Below are 20,290 nucleotides of genomic sequence, written 5' to 3'. Positions count from 1 at the left end.
TCCAAAGGTTGGTTGCGCGCAGAGCGGAGTCCCCCCCTCTCTCCGCCTCCCCTGCTGCATAAGGGGAGAGCCTCATGTGGATTTGGGGGGATCCGCTTCCCACGGCTCGGAGGAGAAGCGGAGGCGGAGGCGGCCAAGCTGCGCTCCGCGGCCGGGAGGAGCCCCCGCGCCTCTCCGCCTCCGCCTCCTCCGTGCGCGTGACGTCTCCGTGCGCCGGGCGGGCCGGGGGCAGGCCAGCCGGGCCGCGGGAGGAGCGAAGCGGCCGCTGCCTCCTCCACCACCGCCGCCAGCGCTCGGGCGAGAGGGCGCGCTGCTGTCTCTCGGTCGCCGCCAGGAGGGCGCCCCGCCGGAGTGTGCGGGGACAGCTGGAAGGCGGTGAGTGCGGGGGCTTCGGCCCACGGGGAAGCCTGCATCGCTCGCCCGCGCGCCCGGCTCCTCGCCTGCTCCGCCAAGCCGGGCAAGGGGCAGCTGGCTCGCCCTCCCCGGCCGCCCCCAGAGCCCCTCTCCGGGCTGGGGCGGCGGCTTCCCACGGTGCCCAAGGCGAGGGCTGCGCCCGGGGCGCGCTCCCTCGCCGCGTCCTGCCTGTCTGTCCGCGGCCGCAGCCGGCCCTCCGCCCTCCTGCGGGCTTGGCGTGGGCCGGCCCGAAGCCCCGCAGGCCGCGCGGCTGGGAGGCTGGGCTGAGCCGGCCGGGCTGGGGATGATGGGCCCCGCAGGCCGCCGCAGGGCCGTGGGGGCGGCGAGCCAGCCGGGCTCCTCTTCGGCTCTCGCCTTCCGCAGCAGGGGAGGCGGAGGGGGGGGGCGCCGCTCTGCGCGCAACCAACCTTTGGATGTGGGACCCACCCGTCCCCACCACCCGCTTTGGAGCCTTTCTGCCCCCCTCGGTGATGAATGTGGGGGGGGGGTCATGGGCTCCCCAGCTCTGAGCCTGGGTGTGGAGGATCTCCCTTGCCTGAGCTGGGTGTGCCTCGGGTGCCGCCTCCTTCCCAAGCGCCGGGGTTGGGGGATTAGGCCCTTGGGGGCGGGGGTTTGCCTGCCACCAGGCTTTGGGGTTGGACTGGGAAGAAGAGAAGGTCGGATGGGGAGCCCTTTGTGGCTCTTTTGGGGGGATCGCATGCATCTTTCAGTGCCTTCGATGTCCCAGCGAGTAAGAAAATAAGGGTCTCCAGTGAGACCAGTTAGGGTCAACTGGGAGAGCGCGAGAGCAAGAGAGAGAGAGCTGCTCTTTGTGGGCTAGGAAAAACAAATCAAAGGCAGCCCTGTCAACCCCGTGAGAAAAATGCCCAACTCCATATTAGGGTTGTGCCTTTAGGAGGACCCGAAGACCACACAAAAGAATCGCAGGAGCTTACGGCGGCAAGAGGTCAGAATCCGTGGGTAGATGGACACTGGGCTGCTTCCGGCATTTCTCCCTCCGTCCCCCCACCCCACCCCCGTAGGCCAGAGGGGCAAGATCCGTGTTGCCACGCAGCCTGCAAGCAGGCATCCGGCTACTTGCGCAAGAGAGAGGCCACTGTCAACACATGTCCGGAGTTGGCGGAGGGCTGGTGATGCTGTGGTTACGATTATATTATTATATTTATTTGTATCCTGCCTTTTGCCCAATACTGGTTTGCCGTGCGTTGGTTCTGGTACGCTTGACTCTGAGGCCCTCCGCCTGGGTGCTTGGGCAAGAGGGACAAGAGTTGGGGGTGATGGTTTAAGAATGAGCCCTGCTGCATCAGGCCAAACTTCTCCCTCATCCGCTGAGCCAGCTTTTTCCCATCCAAGCCAAGCAGATGCCCTGATGAGAAGTTTGCAGCCGGGGCGTGGAGGCATTAGCAGTTCGATTTGCCTCCCAGCTACGAGGCGTGCTTCCAGACGAGGCTTGTAGTGTGCGGTCGCTCTGCCGCGGTAGACTCCTCCTGGCCCTGGAGGTTCCAGAACGGGCCTTGGTGGATCTCTCCTCCACTCCTGACCCTTGAAAGACATCTAAGCTGGAGGCTGAGGTTCGCCACCTCTTGTGGCAACAGATTCCATAAATGAATTAGGCCTGACCTATATCAATCTTAGAGGAGCCTCGTGTTGCGCAGAGCGGTAAAGCAGCAGTTTCTGCAGCTGAAACTCTCACCACGGCCTGAGTTCGATCCCAGCGGAAGCTGGTTTCAGGCAGCCGGCTCGGGTCGACTCAGCCTTCCATCCTCCCGAGGTTGGTAAAATGAGTACCCAGCTAGCTGGGGGAAAGGTAATAACGGCCGGGGAAGGCAACGGCAAACCACCCCGCTATAAGGCCTGCCAAGAAAACGCCAGCGAAAGCTGGTGTCCCTCCAAGAGTCAGTAATGACTCAGTGCTTGCACGAGAGGTTCCTTTCCTTTCCTATATCAATCTTAGAGGATGAACCCTAGTTCTAGTACTATTAGGGAGGAGGGAGAGGGTCTCTCTCCCCCCACCTCTCCTTCACGCTCTGCTGATTCCACACTGCACAATTTTGGAAAACGCTATCATTCCCAATCCCTGCTGATCTTTTTTGTTGTTGCTAAAGAAAAAAAAAGACCCAAATGTTTTAGCCCAACCTTCTCCAACCTGTTCCATATGTTGGACTGCAATTCCCATCATTCATGGCCAGCACGACCAATGCATCTGGAGGGCAACACATTGGAGAGTTCCCTCCTCCTTTCAGCTTTTCCACCTCTGCAACATCCTACGAGACTTTAATTTTTTCTCTTTCTCTCTCCTTCCCCTTTCTGTATATATGTTTTCATTTCCCTGTGTTGTTTTTCATATCACACGTACCTGATAGAATACGGCTAGAGAGCCAAATGTTTGCCATTGCAATGTAAACACAAAGACAACCTGAAATGGAATGCCAAAGGGGAAACACATCCTTTTCAGTCAGTATTGCTTCAACTATTTTAGTCATATATGACTAAATAAATGTTTGTTTGAGTTCTGTAAATATCAGCAGATCTAATATTCCCTTCCCTAAATCGCTTTCTCTCTCTCTTTCTTTTCTTAAATAAAGTTTCTAGTCCTCATGAGTGACTGCAGTATTGAAAATGACTGCTGTCATTATCGTTCAACCATCTGCAGCGGTTGTGTGTTACTGAGCCTGTTCAGAAGATACCTTAAACCACGGCTTTAACCACGGTGAATAAGGCAAAGGAGCATGGTTTAAGGTGTCTTCTGAACAGGGCCACTGTCGAACAGCGGTTAGCAACAGAGTTTGACAAACTTTCCTGCACTCCTCTTCTCACAGTGGCCTGGGTCATACAGCACACTAAACCCTGCTGCTTAACCACAAAATGGTTAAGGGAATGTATTGACCTTAATGCATTCCATTAACCATTTTGTGGTTAAGCAGCAGGGTTTAGCGTGTTGTCTGAACCAGGCCAGTGTTTCACATCTAGCTTCTCCCCCGCTTTTACTGAGCTGCTTTCCTTTGATTCTGGAGCACTGTGTCAATGTAACAGATGGACTTCTAGGGTCCATAGCTAGAAAGATAGATTTGAATCCTGGCCCAGCTGGTCGTACGGAGTAAGAATTATAAAGTGCAAAATACCGCAGCGTGTGCCTAAATGAAACACAAGTGTATTGCATTTGGGGTGGTGGAGTCTCAAGTTCAAATCCTCCTTTGCTACAACTAGGTAGCCCTGGGCGAGTCTTTCTGACTCTCAGCCTAAACTACCTCACAGGGTTGTTGTGAGGCGAGGTCGGGTGGGATATAAATGAGAGAGAAAAAGGCTTGAACTCACAGCGGTCAGAATTGGATGGCTTCCCTGTAGCGGAATATGTATGCATTGTAGAGTGTGGAATTGATAAAAATTCCTTGTATCTTGTAAGTGTGACTAGTTCCGTATGCATGTGTTGTGAGATAACGATGAGTAATGGAATATATTCCTGGAAACGGAAGGAGGCTGCCAGAAAGAGGTTGGATAACTGCTGGAAGGTGCAAATTATTATTATTATTATTATTATTATTATTATTATTATTATTTGTTACACCACCTCTCCCTCTGGATCGAGGCGGAGTACAACATAAATGCAAATGCCATAAAATACATAAAATTAAATCATTTAAAACTAACACATTATTAAAAGCAGTACATTATTAAAAGGCATCTTAAAATTCAACTGGGTAGGCCTGCCGAAAGAGATAAGTCTTTATAGCTTTCTTAAAGCTGTTGTATTCTTTCTTGATCTGGTGAATTTCAGATATACCTGTTCAAGTTTAGAAAACAAGGTGGTCAGTGTGTGTGTGTGTGTGGGGGTGTTATGATGTCCCCCCCTTTTTTTATGTAGCTGCTCTAAACATGGTACTTTAAAGCATGCAATCTTGGAGGTGCTTACTTTGGGGAATAAGCCCCAACCAATTCAGTGGGTTGTATTTTGCATGTAGGGCAGGGCTAAAAACACACCCACACGCTTGACAAATTGCTAAACGCAACGGTCCTTGTGAGACCACCCGTATATTATACCCATTTTACAGACGGGGAAGCTGAGGCAGAAAAAGCATTTGCCCAGAGCCTCGCAACGGATCTGTGCCAGAGGTGGAATCGGGACCCAAGGCTCTCTGATGCCTCAAAGGGCTCCTTCTGCCATTTAACCGGATCAGGTAGAACATTGTTCAGCCTCCATCCTAACCGGTACTGGCAAATAGAAGCTGAGGCACCGGTTTGAGAAAGCGGCTGGTGCTACTGAACAGTTGCATTTATGCACTGGAAGAAGGGTTCTGTTGCTGTTATCTTCTTTTTTTAAAAGGAAACGTTTGCATATTTCGGAGAGATGTTCTCGGTGACAGGAAGCAGAGAAGAATTGAGTCAAAACAACTAGCAATTAAAATGTGGGTTTTGTGTGTGAGAGTGTGTGTGTGTGTGTGTGTGTGTGTGAGAGAGAGAGAGAGAGAGAGAGAGAGAAAGGGATATTTAATTCCCCCCCTCCAAGTATGCAACTCCTGTCATCTTGTTGCAGGCAGGGTGAGCAACTAGGAACTTCAAGAGAACTGAACTTTTGCCCTGTTCTTTATTTATTTTAAAGGATTTGCAGCTTGTCTTTCCCCAAAGTGTGCCTGGGGTGGCCATACAGATTCCTGTTACCTTTCAGTTCTTTAGCTTTTCATGTTTGTGCCAATTTTATGGTGTTTTTTTTTAAATATATATATATGTATTGAGGAGAGGCTCCAGAAAAGAACTCTAATTTAAATTTGTTTGCAAGAATTCCGTGGGAACCGAGGAAGCTACCTCGTAGACGAACACACCCTTTGTCCATCTAGCTTAGTATTGGTTGCTCTGGCTGGCAGGAAAGGCTTTCTGAGGTCTCATGCAGATAAAGGTCCTTTTGCCATCACTGGCTACTGGATCCTTTTAAACGGGAGGTATTGGGGCAGGGGCTCCAACCTCACGGCCAGGAAACTGTGTTCCCCTCCCCCTTGTAGCTTGGTAAATGGAGTGTGGAGCGTGGGGGGGGGGGGAAAGGGGACATTTCCTATGGTCACCCCAGCCTCCTTCACTCCTGCTGCTAGATGGGCAAAATCGCCCATCTAGCCAAAATGCAGGGCCTCTAGAGAGTGGAGGCAAAGATCTCTGCCGACTATCTTCAGAAGTTTTTGCCCTAAGTATCTTAACAGTGGATTCTCATTTTCTAGTGCCGTCATTTGTGCATTTCAATGAAAACTCTCTTTGGGCCGTATTAACTGTTGGGCGCTTGTGTTTCTGTCCTGTAAGCAGAGTTCCTGCTCAAAATCTTTCTGCTTCTTTTCCGTCAGAGGGAAAAAAAACGTGCCGCCTTCTCAGGTTAAGCTTCGCCTTGCCGGGTGTGCGACAGCACCGCGGTTATTTTGGAAACTGCTCTTTGCCGCTCGCGTCCTTTGAGAAGGGACCTGTGCAACCCGAAAGCTTGCTCTTGAGGCTTTCAACACCCACCGGGCCAAAAGTCTTCCTTGCCTTGTTCTGTGTCGAAAGGCGGAGGTGGGATCAGCCAAAGGCCCGTCACCCATGGACGGCAGCACGAGCAGGTCTTCTTGCTCACCCAGCGTAGCTGCTTCAGAACCACTTCCTTTGCCTCGAGGATACTCAAAAGGGCTCTTTCGGCTTGGCCTGCTTCCAGAGGAAGCCTCTCTGAACCTCTTCCGAGTGTGCAAGTGCAGTCTTGCGGCTTCAGCTCTTTATCGCACTGGAGGCCAGATAACAAAGAGAGGCTCTGGTGGGGGTGGAGAGAGAGAGAGAGAGAGAGAGAGTTTCACAGAGCCATCGTGCAGCTCATTCGAAACACGCAGCTGTCTTCCAGAGGCCGCACTCTCAGCCAGGCGGCTTCAAAGCAGCGGCTGAGACACCCAGAGGGTTCGTAGCCCTTAGGGGTGGATGTCGGCGGCGCGGCTTCTGCCAGCTGCCGGGTTCAGGCCGGGGATCGGGAGCCGTGCTCACCAGCCGTAAGAGCAGACAGAACCCAAGGCGTGCTCTGAGCCGTTTGGTGTGACCTGGTATTTCTCCTTCTGTCATTCTTGGTTGGTCGTTAGGGATGGCGCTCTACAAGATGGAAGAGGGCAGATTCCCTGCCCCGAGGAACCTACAGTCTCTCATCCCAGGAAAGACAACAGCAGACAGGGAGGGAAATGGGTTAGTTAGCTATGTGCCTTCAAGTTGACTTCAACTTCTGGTGACTCTATGAATCAGTGACCTCCAGGTACATCTGTTGTAAACCACTCTATTCAGATCTTGTAACTTCATGTCCATATCTTACCTTATGGAGGCAATCCATCCCCTGTTCGGTCTTCCCCTTTTCCTTATATCTTCTGCTTTCCCAAGCATTATTGTTTTCTTGTTAATGAGTCGTTTCTTCTCATTATACATCCAAAGTAGGATAGTCTCAATTTCAGCATTTTTGCTTCTAGTGAGAGTTCTGGCTTAATTTGTTCTAGAACCCAATTATTTGTCCTTTTCGCGTCCCGTGGTATCCACAAAACTCCTCCGACGCCACATGTCAAAGGAATCGATCTTCCTCCTATTCGCTTAAGAAATTAAAAATCTATTTATTTATTTTTAAAAAGCACCCAACCCAACAGAACTAGTTCCAGGGCAAAGGTACTTTGAAGAAAGCGATCTTTGCCGGCTGGTGGAAAGACCGTAGAGAGGAAGCCAACACATTGTACCAAATCCGACTCGGTCCCTCACCAAAGCTCTGTGAACCTTTGGAAAGCGGCTATAATTCCACAAGGGATTTGTAGTAATTGCCATCCTGTCTGAGGATTAAACGACGCTGCATCAGCAGGCCTCTCCTGAGCTGGTGCAATTTTGGATGTTTTGACTTGCAAAAGGTGCCGTTTGCAACTGGGGCTCTTGGCTGAGGGTCAGGAAATGCACTTTGCCAAACCGTAGGAACATTGAGAAAGATGTACTCATACGTGCTAGGGGGAAGGTTTTTTTTTCTTTTCTTTTTTCTTTATAAAATGGGCAGATGGGAATTTAATATATGACCACTATAAGAACATCAGAGGAGCCCTGCTGGATCAGACCAAGCGTCCATCTGGTCCAGCATTCTGTTCACTCAGTGGCCAACCAGCTGTTGACCAGGGAACACAAGCTGGTCATGCGTGCAGCAGCACTCTCCCACCCATGTTCCCCAGCAACTGGTGTATATAGCAGTTGCAGTGATGGGGGAATGAAAGAGCAGGGCCCCCACACCGCCCTGCGTGACCCCGCACCGCCCAAGGCTCATGCTACTAAAAGTAATCAAATGCCAACGTTTCATGGCAGGCTTGGAGCTGAATGCTTGAGTGTGGCTGTTGAGTGTTTGCCTCTGCAGGGTATCGTGCGATCTTAGGGTGTGCTTAGCTCAATAAGGGGTTCTTTGCCCTGTAGGGAGCTCCTAGCCACCCTATCAAGCCTGCCGTTCCCACCACCTTTCTGCGGATGGAAGGGGAGTCTCGCTGTGTCTTGTTTGCGCTCCACGAAGTGGGATGCTTCAAACACGCCGAAGGGGAATGCTCTTGAACCCTTTCGCCGTCCGCTCACTTAAGAAGCCAGGAGGCCGCAGCTTGGGGGCGGTGATGGGCGTTGCGAGGAGAACATCCCTGTGGGCAGCTCAAGTGGTTGTGGTGAGCTATGCTGGCGTAGCGCGTCAATAGCCTTTTCTTCTCCGCGGACGGCTCTAGAGGCCTTTTGCTCTAACATGCCTTCCGCTGCTCACCTGCTTTCTGCTACTGGCACCACGCAGTCTGGATTGCACGGTTGGTAGGACGATGAATTGGGTCCTTCCTCTCGGATGGAAGGACCTGTGTTCAGAGGAGGGCAACCAGGATGATCAGGGGTCTGGAAACAAAGCCCTATGAAGAGAGACTGAAGGAACTGGGCATGCTTAGCCTGGAGAAGAGAAGATTGAGGGGAGACAGGATAGCACTCTTCAAATACTTAAAAGGTTGTCACACAGAGGCGGGCCAGGATCGCTTCTCGATCCTCCCAGAGTGCAGGACACGGAATAACGGGTTCAAGTTAAAGGAAGCCAGATTCCAGCTGGACATCAGGAAAAACTTCCTGACTGTTAGAGCAGTACGACAATGCAACCAGTTACCTAGGGAGGTTGTGGGCTCTCCCACACTAGAGACCTTCAAGAGGCAGCTGGACAACCATCTGTCAGGGATGCTTTAGGGTGGATTCCTGCATTGAGCAGGGGGTTGGACTCGATGGCCTTGTAGGCCCTTTCCAACTCTGCTATTCTATGATTCCATGAAGTGGGAGCAACAGTGAAGTTCAGTGGTCCCGGTGTTTTGCCTGCAAACGGTCCCAGCTTCAATAATCCTGGGTCCGTTCTCAGACCCCAGAGAGTCACTGGCCAGTCTGGGTAGACTAGGTGGACCAGCGCTGAGCTATATGGACCGATGGTCCGACTCCATATAAGGCAGCTTGCTATGCAGTGGTTGCCCTTTGGTCCTTCCCTAGTTATTGATCATTTGTCCCCAGATGTTGGGACTTTATTTTGTCGAAGACCGAGAGAGTTGCTTTTCCCCAACCTTCCTACGTTTTTCCATTTAGGCTCTGCAGATTTCCTAAGCTGGTTGAAAGAAAGAGGCCCCCGGCGTGGTCTGCTGTGCTCTGCAATATATAGCAAGCGTCCCATATTTATTTCTCCCTTCTGCCCCACAACCCACCCCGAACCCACATACTCCTTCCGGAACAGGAGACCTTTTCATTAAAACAACAACAACAAAAAAACCTGCCCACTTCATTATGCGATAAACGTCTTGGAGTTTTAAGGGGTGTAATGAAATGCGAAATCTCCCGAGGCCCGGCGTGTTTATGTTCTGCAGCATCTGGCGGATCATTGCTGATTTTATTTCAAACCAGAAGAAGAAGAAGAAGAAGAAGAAGAAGAAGGAGGAGGAGGAGAAGAAAGCAGCAGCCTGCTTTTGTTCCGGCGTTTCTCAGGAGTGGACGGAGAGCGTTCAAAGGTCCCTCTCCTTTGAATAGCCGTCGGATTCCTTAGCAACAAGCACAAGCGACTGTTCTAGAATCCAGTATTCCTACCCGTTTCAACCTCTCTCTCTCTCTCTCTCTTCTTTTTGCAAAGTGCGTCAGGGCACAGACATACTTGTGCTCAGGATTCATAACCCTTCGCTCCCTTGACTTCAAGTGCAACAACCGGGCGGCTTAAAGGGCAGGATTTGGAGAATTCCAGGATTGCCCTGTTAGCAACTCTGCCCCACCAGCTCTTGGGCAGCAGTTAAGAATTTTCTTTCCTAAGAGGAGGCCAAAAGTTAGGGCAGAGCTAATCCTCATGTAGGGGGCAGAGGGCTACCAGGACAGAGTCGGCAGGAGGGATGGGGCGCTTCCACACCTGCCCCACTTTTCCCCCAAACTGGGCTCCAAGACCGGAAATAATGGCCTGGGAGCAGCAACTACAGGAGAGAATTGGTGTATCCTTTTTTTCTTTTTTTAAAAATGAATATATATTCTTTTTAACTGGCTGCTGAGACGTAGGTTCCTTTGGGTGCCGAAAACTGTGGGTCCGATGGAGCCGTTTGGTGTGATGTACTCAAGTCTTTTGGGCTGGTGACAGGTTTTTTGGGGACAAGTTCCTTGTCCATTGATTGCCATGCCTCTCCTGGCAGCCATTTTGTGTCGGTGCCCTGGACAGTTTCTCCCAATGGCCAAATGTGCCCACGGTCCAATAGGGTTACCCATTCCTGCAAAAAGGTGGGCCGACCTGCTATCAGGCTAAACATCTTACTCTCCATCTATAAATAAGAAGAGGGGGAAATGGTTCCCTCTAAGCAACGTTTGTGTTTCTTTGTGGGCTGCCCTGTGTTGCCCGGCTTAGCACAACATGGCCGCCCATCTGTTGCCGCGGCAACAGGCTTAGCTTCGGGCCTGCACCGTGCCAGAGAGATGGCGCTTATCCTGTTCAGCTGCTCTTGTTGGGTCCTAGAAAAGGAACGGGGTCGCCCAGCGACGGAGGATGGTCTGACTCCTGTTCCTCATGAAATGGATTTGTGCATCTTTAGCAGGGCCGGCCCTACCATGAAGCAGAGGGAGGCAGCCACCTCAGGCAGCCGATTTAAAGTGGCAGCTAATTGTTACTGTTTCCATTGAATATGATTATGTTTTAGGTGCCAGGCATGAGGAGAGGTGCTTGTGGGATTTTCTGCCTCACATGCCCAAATAACTAGGGTGACCCTCCGAAAAGGAGGACAGGGCTCCTGTATCCTTTAACAGCTGCACAGAAAAGGGAATTTCAGCAGGTGTCCTTTGTATGCATGCAGCCCCTGGTGAAATCCCCTCTTCATCACAACAGTTCAAGCTGCAGGAGCCCTTCCCTCTTTTGTAGCTGGTCATGCGAGGCAGGATGACACGTGCAGAAATCCCCTTTTCAGTTTTGTTCTCTTCCTCAATCGACCGCTTTTGCATTTGCTTGGGCAGTTGAACTAATCCGGGTTGTTGGACCTCCAGTCTGTGAACCATATCTGACCGTTGGGGGTTTCCCAGGGAGGGGCATGACCCTTCTTCCCCCCCCACTCCAAACTGCCAATCCTTTGGGGCTTTCCCATTTTTTGCACGGTTTCATCCCCGTTCTAAATGGTTGAAATGCCTCTCCTAAAGCCGAGCCTCTGGCAGGAAGGGCTAAGATGTGTGGAACTTAGAGCGCTTGGACTGGCAGCAGTTCAGCACGCCAATGCAATGCAATTTGCTGTGGGGCTTGTGCAATAATTGTATGTTTTTTTTGGAGGGGGTGTTGCATGGGGAAAACCAGTTGACACGTGCTCTGGCAAGAGTCCTGAGAAACCGTCGGCCTCGGGCAGCAAACCGGCTGCGGAGAAGGTCAGCTGCAAGGCCCACCAGCCAATCTGCTCAGAGTCTCACTGGCCTTGTGGCTTTTCCTTCCTCTCTCCCCAGCCCCCAGCCCAGAATTCATCTCCCTTCTGCTTGTTTGAGAGAAGCCAGCGGCAGGCGAGCAACAAAAATGAACTTCCCAGGGCAAGGTGAGCGTATTGTCAGGGTAATGGATTCTCCGACGTCTTTATTGGCAGGGGTGGGCGGATGAATATTTGATAGGGCTGCAGCTTGTGCATTCTCCCCTCTCCACCCCCCCCTTCCGCCCCCATCTTTTGCACGATTAATATTTGATCACGTTCAAAAGCTACCAGGAGCCGTTGAATGTCTTGATGGCCCTTGGCATGAAAGCCCAGCCAGGAAACAAGAAGCAGGCGGTGTTGGGCGGAAGGGGTTACAGCAGGGTGGCTTTTTTGCTGGGTGGGTGAGAAGCTGGCTCGGCATCCATCCAAGCTGGCATCTCAGCCCACCGGCCCCTTCGTTGCACACTCCGCGCTGCTCCCAGCTCCGACCCGTGCCCCGTGTGTGATTCCCTCTGTGACGGTTGCTGGAAATTCTCCCACCTCTAAAGCCTTGAAGTCTGCAAAGCGAGCCCTGAATCCACGTGCAGAGGACTTTGTGGTGGCTCTCCGTAAGAAACACATTCATTTATTTATTTTTGCATTTATATCCCGCCTTTTTTCTTCCAAGGAACCCAAGGCGGCGTACGTAATCCTCCTCCTCCTCTCCATGTTACCCTCACAACAACAACCCTGTGAGGTGGGTTGGGCTGAGAGTCTGTGACTGGCCCAAAGTCGCCCAGTGAGCTTCCATGGCTGAGTGGGGACTAGAACCCAGATCTCCCGTCTCCCAGTCTGACACTTTAGCCACTACACCACACTGGCATTTCCAATGATTCGGCCGCACTCGCTCACCTATAAGGGCTGAATGAATTGAAGCTCTGCCTTGTGTCCAATTATACCAGGTTACAACAGTTGGAATTGTTTAGCTTGGAAAAAAAGGAGGCTCAGGGGGAGAAAGGATAGAGGTGAACAACATGAAGCACGGGGTGGAGAAGGAGGCATTTTTTCTCCCACTCCCATAATGCTAGAATCGAAAGGGGTCATCCTATAAAGCTGATCAGTGGACAGTGAACAGAACGCTGGACTAGATGGACCCTCGGTCCATCAGGGCCCTTCTGCTGTTCTCAACATCCCAGCCTTGCGTTGACCGGCCCTCTTCTCCTCTGCAGGGTCTCTGCGGCTTGGCCTTCCGTTCTCCGAATGTTGAAGGCAAAGCGAGCACCGCCAGTTCTTGGACCCATGTGGACGGGGCGAGGATGCGGGTGACGATGCGGCGGGTTCTCCTGGGGGTGGGCTTTGCCATCGCCCTGATGGTCTCTGCCCACCTGGGGCAGCAGATGCTGCAGTGCCAGCAGATGCTGGGCCAAGGCGCCAACCGGGGCCTGATGCGCCCGGAGAACGAGGAGCTGGTGATGCTGGACTCCAACCGGGTGGAATACCGCTACAGCAAGGAGATGCCTCTGATCTTCATCGGCGGCGTCCCCCGGAGCGGGACCACCCTGATGCGGGCCATGCTGGACGCCCACCCGGAGGTGCGCTGCGGGGAAGAGACGCGCATCATCCCGCGCGTGCTGGCCATGCGCCAAGCCTGGTCCAAATCCGGGCGGGAAAAGATGCGCTTGGATGAGGCCGGGGTGACGGACCAGGTCTTGGACGCGGCCATGCAGGCCTTCATCCTGGAGGTGATAGCCAAGCACGGGGAGCCGGCCCGGTACCTCTGCAACAAAGACCCTTTCACGCTCAAGTCCTCCATTTACCTGTCCCACCTCTTCCCCAACTCCAAGTTCCTCCTCATGGTGCGCGACGGCCGGGCCTCGGTCCATTCCATGATCACCAGGAAGGTCACCATCGCCGGCTTTGACCTCCGCAGCTACCGGGACTGCTTGACGAAGTGGAACAAAGCCATCGAGGTGATGTACTCCCAGTGTCTAGAGATTGGGCGGTCCAGATGCCTCCCGGTCTACTACGAACAGCTCGTCCTGCACCCCCAGAAGTCGATGCGGGCCATCATGGAGTTCCTGGACATCGCCTGGAGCGATGCGGTGCTGCATCATGAGGAGCTGATTGGGAAGCCGGGCGGAGTCTCGCTCTCCAAGTGAGTGCTGGGGCTCCTGTCGCATCCCCCGCAGTAGCCGTAGCTCAGGGTGAGGGCCCCTGCGCTGTACGCAGAAGGCCCAGGGTTCGACCCCCGGCAGCATCTCTGGAAGGCCTGGGAAAGAATCCCACCTGAAACCTTGGAGAGCTGTTGCTGCCAGTCAGTGTTGACAATACTGGTCTGACTCAGTTGAAAGCTGCTTCCTGGTGAGATGTGGAGGGGGGGGACTGTCTCAGCCTTGAGGTGAGCAGCTCCAGTTTTCTTTGGAATGTCAGAGGCAGGGTCTGCAGCTAGGGGGTGCTCCCGCACTACCTTTCCCCCCTGCAATTGCCACTCTTTCATTTCCTCACTTTAGGTGAGGAATCCAGACAACCTTCTTACCAAGTCCTTACATTCCAACGTTCTGTGTTTTGTCTTACCATGTCCCCCCCTCCCCCGCCAGGCCTAAGTTTTGGCAATTTGGGGGTGGATAATAAAACAGAATTGCAACGCTGTTCCCAGCACGGTATGAACTAGGGAGGCTCTTCAGGGCTACTGCATTTTTAATTTGTAGCTTCCTCTGACAGGCTCTGCCTCTTATATTGCTTCCTGTGGGACTGATGACGAATTGCCCTTTAATTCATCAGCTTCTGTTCTCCATCATGTCAGTGAAGGTGGTAGTGCCTTTTTGGCAATTTGTGTGTGTGTGTGTGTGTGTGTGTAATAAAACAGAATTGCAGCGCTGACCCCAGCTTGGTGTGAACCATGGAGGCACTTGGGGGCTACTGCACTTTTAATTTGTAGCTTCCTCTGACAGGCTCTGCCTCTTCTATAGCTTCCTCTAAAAACAACTATAAACAACTTTATAAGCAACTATAAAGACATAGAATCATAGAATAGTAGAGTTGGAAGGGGCCTATAAGGCCATTGAGTCCAACTCCCTGCTCTGCAGGAACCCACCTTAAAGTGTCCCTGACAGGTGGTTGTCCAGCTGCCTCTTGAACACCGCTAGTGTGGGAGAGACCACAACCTCCCTAGATCACTGGTTCCATTGTCGTGCCGCTCTAACAGTCAGGAAGTTTTTTCCTGATGTCCAGCCGGAATCTGGCTTCCTGTAACTTGAGCGCATGATTCCAGGATCAGTGAAGCTCGTCACGTATTGCGAAATGCCTGGGAAACGAGAAAAGTTTTAACCTGGTGCCGAAAAGCCAGCAGTGTTGACGCGAGGTGGGCCTTGTCAAGACGGCCTAGTTACAACAAGGGTGTGTGACTCAAGTCCTGTGGGCTGCACTGGACTACAAAGAATGGCGCTTAAAGGGGGATTCAGTTGGTTGAGTTCTTTGGTGAATGCATGGGACTACTGAGCACCTTTCTAAACCTGCACTCTTTAAACTGGACCAAAAGTGGGGTTTAGAAACTGAACCTACGGCTAAAAATAGGCTGATAAGCTGCACTTAAGTCTTAAACTGATATCAAGACGATGGCTAAGCCTGTCCTTCAGTTTATCAACGGGCGTTTGTCCGACCTAAGTTACTCTGGCCTCTCGCAAACCATTAGCACAACAGCCTGAGTGAAGACCAAAAGGGCACGTAGAGAAAATAATGGGGACGTTTGTGCAGATGAAGACATTTTGGGAAACACACGGCCTTGCTGTTTCTTGTCCCCGTGCAGGATCGAGCGATCCACAGACCAGGTGATCAAGCCGGTGAACATGGAGGCCTTGAGCAAGTGGCTAGGACACATCCCGGCGGACGTGCTGCAGGACATGGGCCATATTGCCCCTATGCTGGCCAGGCTGGGCTACGACCCCTATGCAAACCCACCCAACTATGGGAACCCAGACCCGTTGGTGATCAACAACACCCACAGGGTAAGTGCGCAAGGGGCCTGTCGGATTCCCCGGTTGCTTGGAGCCGCGCACTTTGCCACCAGCTCAGCGTCGCTCAATAAAAGATGGTGTGGTTGTCTGGCATTTAGCATACTCATCAACTGCTTAACTGATTAAATTTCCCTACATGTTACGGCAGCTCAGCAAAGAGGCTTTTCTCCGTGAGAACATGGCCCAAAGCAAACTACCATAAGCGGATGGCGCTGACTCTTTAAAGAAAGGGGAATAATCTTTATCATCTCTAGAAAGCTGGCTGAATTAGCATCGCCTTAGCGCTGTGAGATGGAAACGGCCAGGTTCCCGACGGGATCTCCTGATTTTTATTCTTAACTAACGCAGGTGCTGTGTCAGGAGAGGCTGACTGATTGTAATCTAATTTATTTTAAATTAACTACATTTCTATACACACACACACACACACCATAGCTGAAACTCTCTGGGCAGTTCACAAAGCAAACCTTGTCACCATAAAATACAGAGTAAAAAGTGATCTAAAACATCTTAAGTTTAAAACAGGATAAGAACATAAGAAGCAACCTGATGCTGGATCAGACCAAGGGTCCTTCTGGTCCAGCATTCTGTTCACACAGCTGCCCACGGGAAATCCACAAGCAGGACACGAGCAACAACACACTCCCGCCCATGTTCCCCAGGAGTAAAACCGGAGTAAAAAACCAGCAGCCGTGCAAATTGGCACTGTTTTCCCAATTTAAATCCTTCCCCTGGAGTTGCAAATAGCCTTACGGTGGGGAAGACACAGGGCTAAGAGCAGTCGGTCCCTGTGGAAGGGCGAATCCCAACTTGCAGCAACACGGTTCAAAAATGAATCCCTTCCCCCCAGCCCTTGCTGCTTTAAAGCACATTGAAGTGGTGACTGGTGAGGAACTTTAAACTCTCCGCGCAAAGTTCGGAACTTTCTCATCAAGCCGGTGGTTTTCAGCAGAGGTTCTAAACCAGTGGTTCCCAAACTTTTTCAGGTCACCGCCCCCTTGGTTCCGCAAACTCATGCCCAGTGCCCCCTACCCTACACTATAAAAATCATTATTCAGAATAGCGGTTTTCAACGACCCACTAAGGAAGATAATAACAATAAAATCCAAAACAGTAACAATTAATTTAATATTTATTCAAAATCCAATTACATTTTTTTTAGTTTATTCAATTAAACATAACTGAAGGGGCCGCGCTCCTCTGGATCCTGCTGGTCTGGACGCCCGGGCTGAGGAGCTGAGAATGAAAAAGGGACCGTACTGCGCGCGCCCCCTTTAAATGGGAAGCACCAGCTGCAGGCTTGCCGAGGGAGGGGGGGAAAAGAGGGCGAACGCCTCGGTTTTGCAGCCGGCGTGGCGGGGCACACCAAGCAGGGTATGTCTCTTCATTAGCGTTTTGGTGCTTTTGAAACATTACAATTCACCGTTAAAAGGACTCTTCTTAAACTGTATTAATACACTTGTGGATTCTTCCCCTATATGGCTTGGGACCAAACTACCTTCTCCCATAAAAATGTCCCTGGGTTTTAAGACCTTCTGGAGAGGCGCTTCTCGGAAAAGACCACTTCGAGTGCCCCCCTGCCGCCCCTTTGCCTCTTAACGTCCTCTATGCAATCCCACCGCCCACTTTGGGAACCACTGTTCTAAACCCTTCGGTTTGTGGATTTGGGCAAAGTAGGGGGGATGTTTGTGGCTTGATCACAGCATCCCCGCGAGCAGCTGACGAATGCTTCCCTCGGAGAAGGCACCGCAGTGGTCCTGGAGAAACGCAGGTCCTTCTCTGTCTGAGCTCCACCACGTTCCTTCGCTCAAGGAAGGGTGCTTTTCTGGCCCATGGGACAAGCTGAACCAGTTCAGTTTATTTTCGTTTTTGGACTTGCAGCTGTAATCCTTTAATTGCAGTAATTAAACGCTTTAAATATTGGCTAGGCTCCAGATTCTTTCAGCGCAGCCATCCCCAACCTGGCGTCCTCCAGATGTGTCGGAGTACAATTCCCAGCATGCTCCACAGTCAGCTAGCTGGGGGATTCTGGGTGTTGTATTCCAACACATCTGGGAGGCGCCAGGTTGGGGAAGTCCACTTCAGAGGATCGCTTTATTCTTGATGGACCAGGAGTGTCGGACGATGTGCACAAAACAGCAAGCTTTTGCGTTGTATCGAGGACTACCCTTCAGGCATGGCGGAGGTGGCGGCTTAGGAGGGCATCTTCGCACTGCATTCTGGGTGACAGACTGTGCAGTCCTTGGCTTTGGCGTAAGACCAATCAGCAAAGCGATGAGGCGGGGCAGATGCATGCTTGACGTTCTTTTCTTCTTTTCTCAGGTTCTGAACGGGGATTTTAAGACACCTGCCAACCTGAAAGGACACCTTCAGGTGTGTTTTAAGCTCTGCCCTCCTCCACCCGCTCACCGAAACCAACCAGGCGCATTGGCCCTTTTGCCCAGCTTGCTCTCTCACCCTTATTAGTCTTGATAGTTTTCAGGAGAGGTGAGAAGAAGGGGAAGTGAGAGTAGTGATTTTAAACCGTCCAATAACCTCTGGGCAGGGTACAGTACATTAGAAGCGTAACATTTCAATCCAGGATCAAGAACTGGGGCGAATTCAGGGTTGAATTGTTTTTGTTTGTGCGGGGCAGGGGGGGGGGGGGAAGAAAAGTTAAAATGCATTGGACAGACTGTTTTCCTGTCTGTTTCGAAAGGTTGAACTTCACACATCCAAAGGCCACAAATAAGATGCTAATCCTTGTGTATTTGTGTGTGTGTTTTCGTAGGGGACTCAAAATACGACTGCTTTTCACTGATAAAGCTCGTGATTTCCAGGTACGTAGAATCATAGAATAGTAGAGTTGGAAGGGGCCTACAAGGCCGAGTCCAACCCCCTGCTCAATGCAGGAATCCACCTTTTAAAGCATCCCCTGACAGATGGTTGTCCAGCTGCCTCTTGAATGCCCCACCTCCCTAGGTAACTGGTTCCATTGTCATACTGCTCTAACAGTCAGGAAGTTTTTCCTGATGTCCAGCCGGAATCTGGCTTCCTGTAACTTGAGCCCATTATTCCGTGTCCTGCACTCTGGGATGATGGAGAAGAGATCCTGGCCCTCCTCTGTGTGACAATTTGAAGAGTGCTATCATGTCTCCCCTCAATCTTCTCTTCTCCAGGCTAAACAGGCTATTTGACCCAAAGAGTCCGTCTTCTTTCCAGGGAAGTCCGGCTCGTATCCTTCAGCTCTACAGCAACCTTTTTTAAGTTCATGAAGCTGGGTTGGAGGGCTGTCCAGGGTAGGGGGTGGGTCTTGCCTTGTAAACTTGGTCCTAGAGGGGAGGAAACGAAGGCTAGGCGTGGTTAAACCAGTGCTTTGACATGTTTCAGCAACAACTTCTGCTTCCTTCCTCTTTCACCCCTGTAGTTGCAGATTGCTTCCCATTGCTCTGAAGAGAAGAACATTTGCAACTAGCAACACTGGAAATCGGTTATCCAAGCATATTGCTTGCTACTGATATTGCCAAATCAAGTGCTCTCCGTGAAACACTTCCCCACCCTTTTTTTGCATTTATTTGCCAAGTTTGGACATTTCCGAGAGGACCAAGTCGTCGACTTTGTTTGGACACTCTTCTGGGAAAGGGTGACATCTGTGGAAATCAAAGGGAACCATAAAGTATATCGGAGATTTTCTATTTGTCGGCCGGAGACCTTTTTAAAGCTGTTTAAAAGTGTCTTGTCATTTTTGTCCTCTAATTCGCAGACCTCAGAGAGCTTCATTAATATAACCTCATTAGAGTGCTTTTGTCTTACAGGTGACAATCCCGAACTCGCCCTCCTTTCATTCTCTCTCTCTCTCTGATTTGTAATTTACAAAAGTCAAATAGATTTATTTATTAATTCGTAAATAAATATATGAGGCTGCCTCCTTCACACCTTGTGTTGTCTTGTTTTGCCTGAGTTAAGAACTGTTGTGATATTAAAGGAGACTAATGTGCCGTAACCACATCTCGCGCATCAGGGTTAAGGGTGCTTCGATTATCTCGGCATATTTTCCCCCCGGTGTTTGCAGAACAGAGCAAATGTATGAACATCAGGCGCGTGTGTGGAATCATATACAGCTATCTCTTATTTTATTTCCTTCCTTATTATTTACGTGCTACATTTCTCTACCACTCAACAGTCAAAGCTCTCTGGGCAGTTCACAAAGTTAACCCCCCCAATAGAACATGAAAAAAGATGAAGGCTTTAAAAGCAAAAACAGGATATTTCTTAAATGCAAAAAGAGTGCCCAGAGATGAAGAGGGCTCCCTTCCCTCTCAAAGATCCAGCCAGCAAGTGAAAGTTTCAAAACGCCTCTCCTTACAGTTCAGATACAGCCTTCCTCCTTTGCCCCCAATTCTGGGGCAGCGGCTGTAGCTCGGTGCGAGAACATCTGCTTTGCATGCAGAAGGTTGCAGGTTCGATCCCCGAGGTAGGACTAGGGAAAATTCTTGACTGAAATCCTGGAGAGCCGAGGCTGCCAGTCAGTGTCGCTAATACTGGCCTAGTTAGACCGAAGGTCTGACTCAATATGAGGCAGCTCCTAATTCCCTCTGCAGCAAGAGAAAATGGAGATGCCGTCAGCATCTGGCAGTAACCAGCTGTGGAGAAGGTCAGCTTCAAGGCCCACCAGCCAATCTGCTTAGCATCTCACCGGCCTTGTGGCTTTTCCTTCCTCTCTCCCCAGCCCAGGATTCATCTCCCCTCTGCTTGTTTGAGAGAAGCCAGTGGGGCAGGCGAGCAACAAAATGAACTTCCCAGGGCGAGGTGAGCGTATTGTCAGGGTAATGGATTCTCCGACGTCTTTATTGGCAGGGGTGGGCGAATGAATATTTGATAGGGCTGCGGCTTGTGCATTCACCCCTCTCCGCCCCCCCTTTCCACCTCCACCGCCTATCTTGCGCGATTAATATTTGATCACGTCCAAAAGCTACAAGGAGCCGTTGAAAGCCCAACAGA

The 20,290-nt window shown here is 51.2% G+C and overlaps 1 protein-coding gene across 2 annotated transcripts; it reads left to right on the top strand.

Annotated features, from left to right (window-relative positions):
• The first annotated feature begins 257 nt into the window (after positions 1 to 257).
• On the top strand, positions 258 to 19,222 carry TPST2 (tyrosylprotein sulfotransferase 2). Of its 2 annotated transcripts, none has more exons than XM_063143873.1 (7): positions 258 to 375; positions 11,359 to 11,444; positions 12,527 to 13,452; positions 15,103 to 15,301; positions 17,633 to 17,683; positions 18,081 to 18,129; positions 18,717 to 19,222. In XM_063143873.1, the coding sequence occupies exons 3-6, from the start codon at positions 12,614 to 12,616 to the stop codon at positions 18,108 to 18,110; spliced, it is 1,119 nt and encodes a 372-aa protein (XP_062999943.1). In that variant the 5' UTR covers positions 258 to 375; positions 11,359 to 11,444; positions 12,527 to 12,613; the 3' UTR covers positions 18,111 to 18,129; positions 18,717 to 19,222. The 2 variants fall into 2 exon arrangements, with proteins under 2 accessions (XP_062999943.1, XP_062999944.1); XM_063143874.1 differs by lacking the exon at positions 258 to 375 and adding an exon at positions 8,047 to 8,066.
• Positions 19,223 to 20,290: the final 1,068 nt, after the last annotated feature.

This window comes from Elgaria multicarinata, chromosome 18, assembly GCF_023053635.1.
Source record: "Elgaria multicarinata webbii isolate HBS135686 ecotype San Diego chromosome 18, rElgMul1.1.pri, whole genome shotgun sequence".
Classification (NCBI taxonomy): domain Eukaryota; kingdom Metazoa; phylum Chordata; class Lepidosauria; order Squamata; family Anguidae; genus Elgaria; species Elgaria multicarinata.
The sequence above is the reverse complement of the archived record's forward strand: the minus strand, read 5'-3'. Positions and strand labels throughout refer to the sequence as shown.

Excerpts from the sequence above, each read along its gene's own strand:
- TPST2 (XM_063143873.1), top strand. The coding sequence starts at position 12,614 with ATGCGGGTGACGATGCGGCGGGTTCTCCTGGGGGTGGGCTTTGCCATC. Across the intron at positions 15,302-17,632 it reads TGATCAACAACACCCACAGG|GTTCTGAACGGGGATTTTAA; the intron begins GTAAGTGCGCAA and ends TTCTTTTCTCAG. Across the intron at positions 17,684-18,080 it reads ACCTGAAAGGACACCTTCAG|GGGACTCAAAATACGACTGC; the intron begins GTGTGTTTTAAG and ends GTGTTTTCGTAG.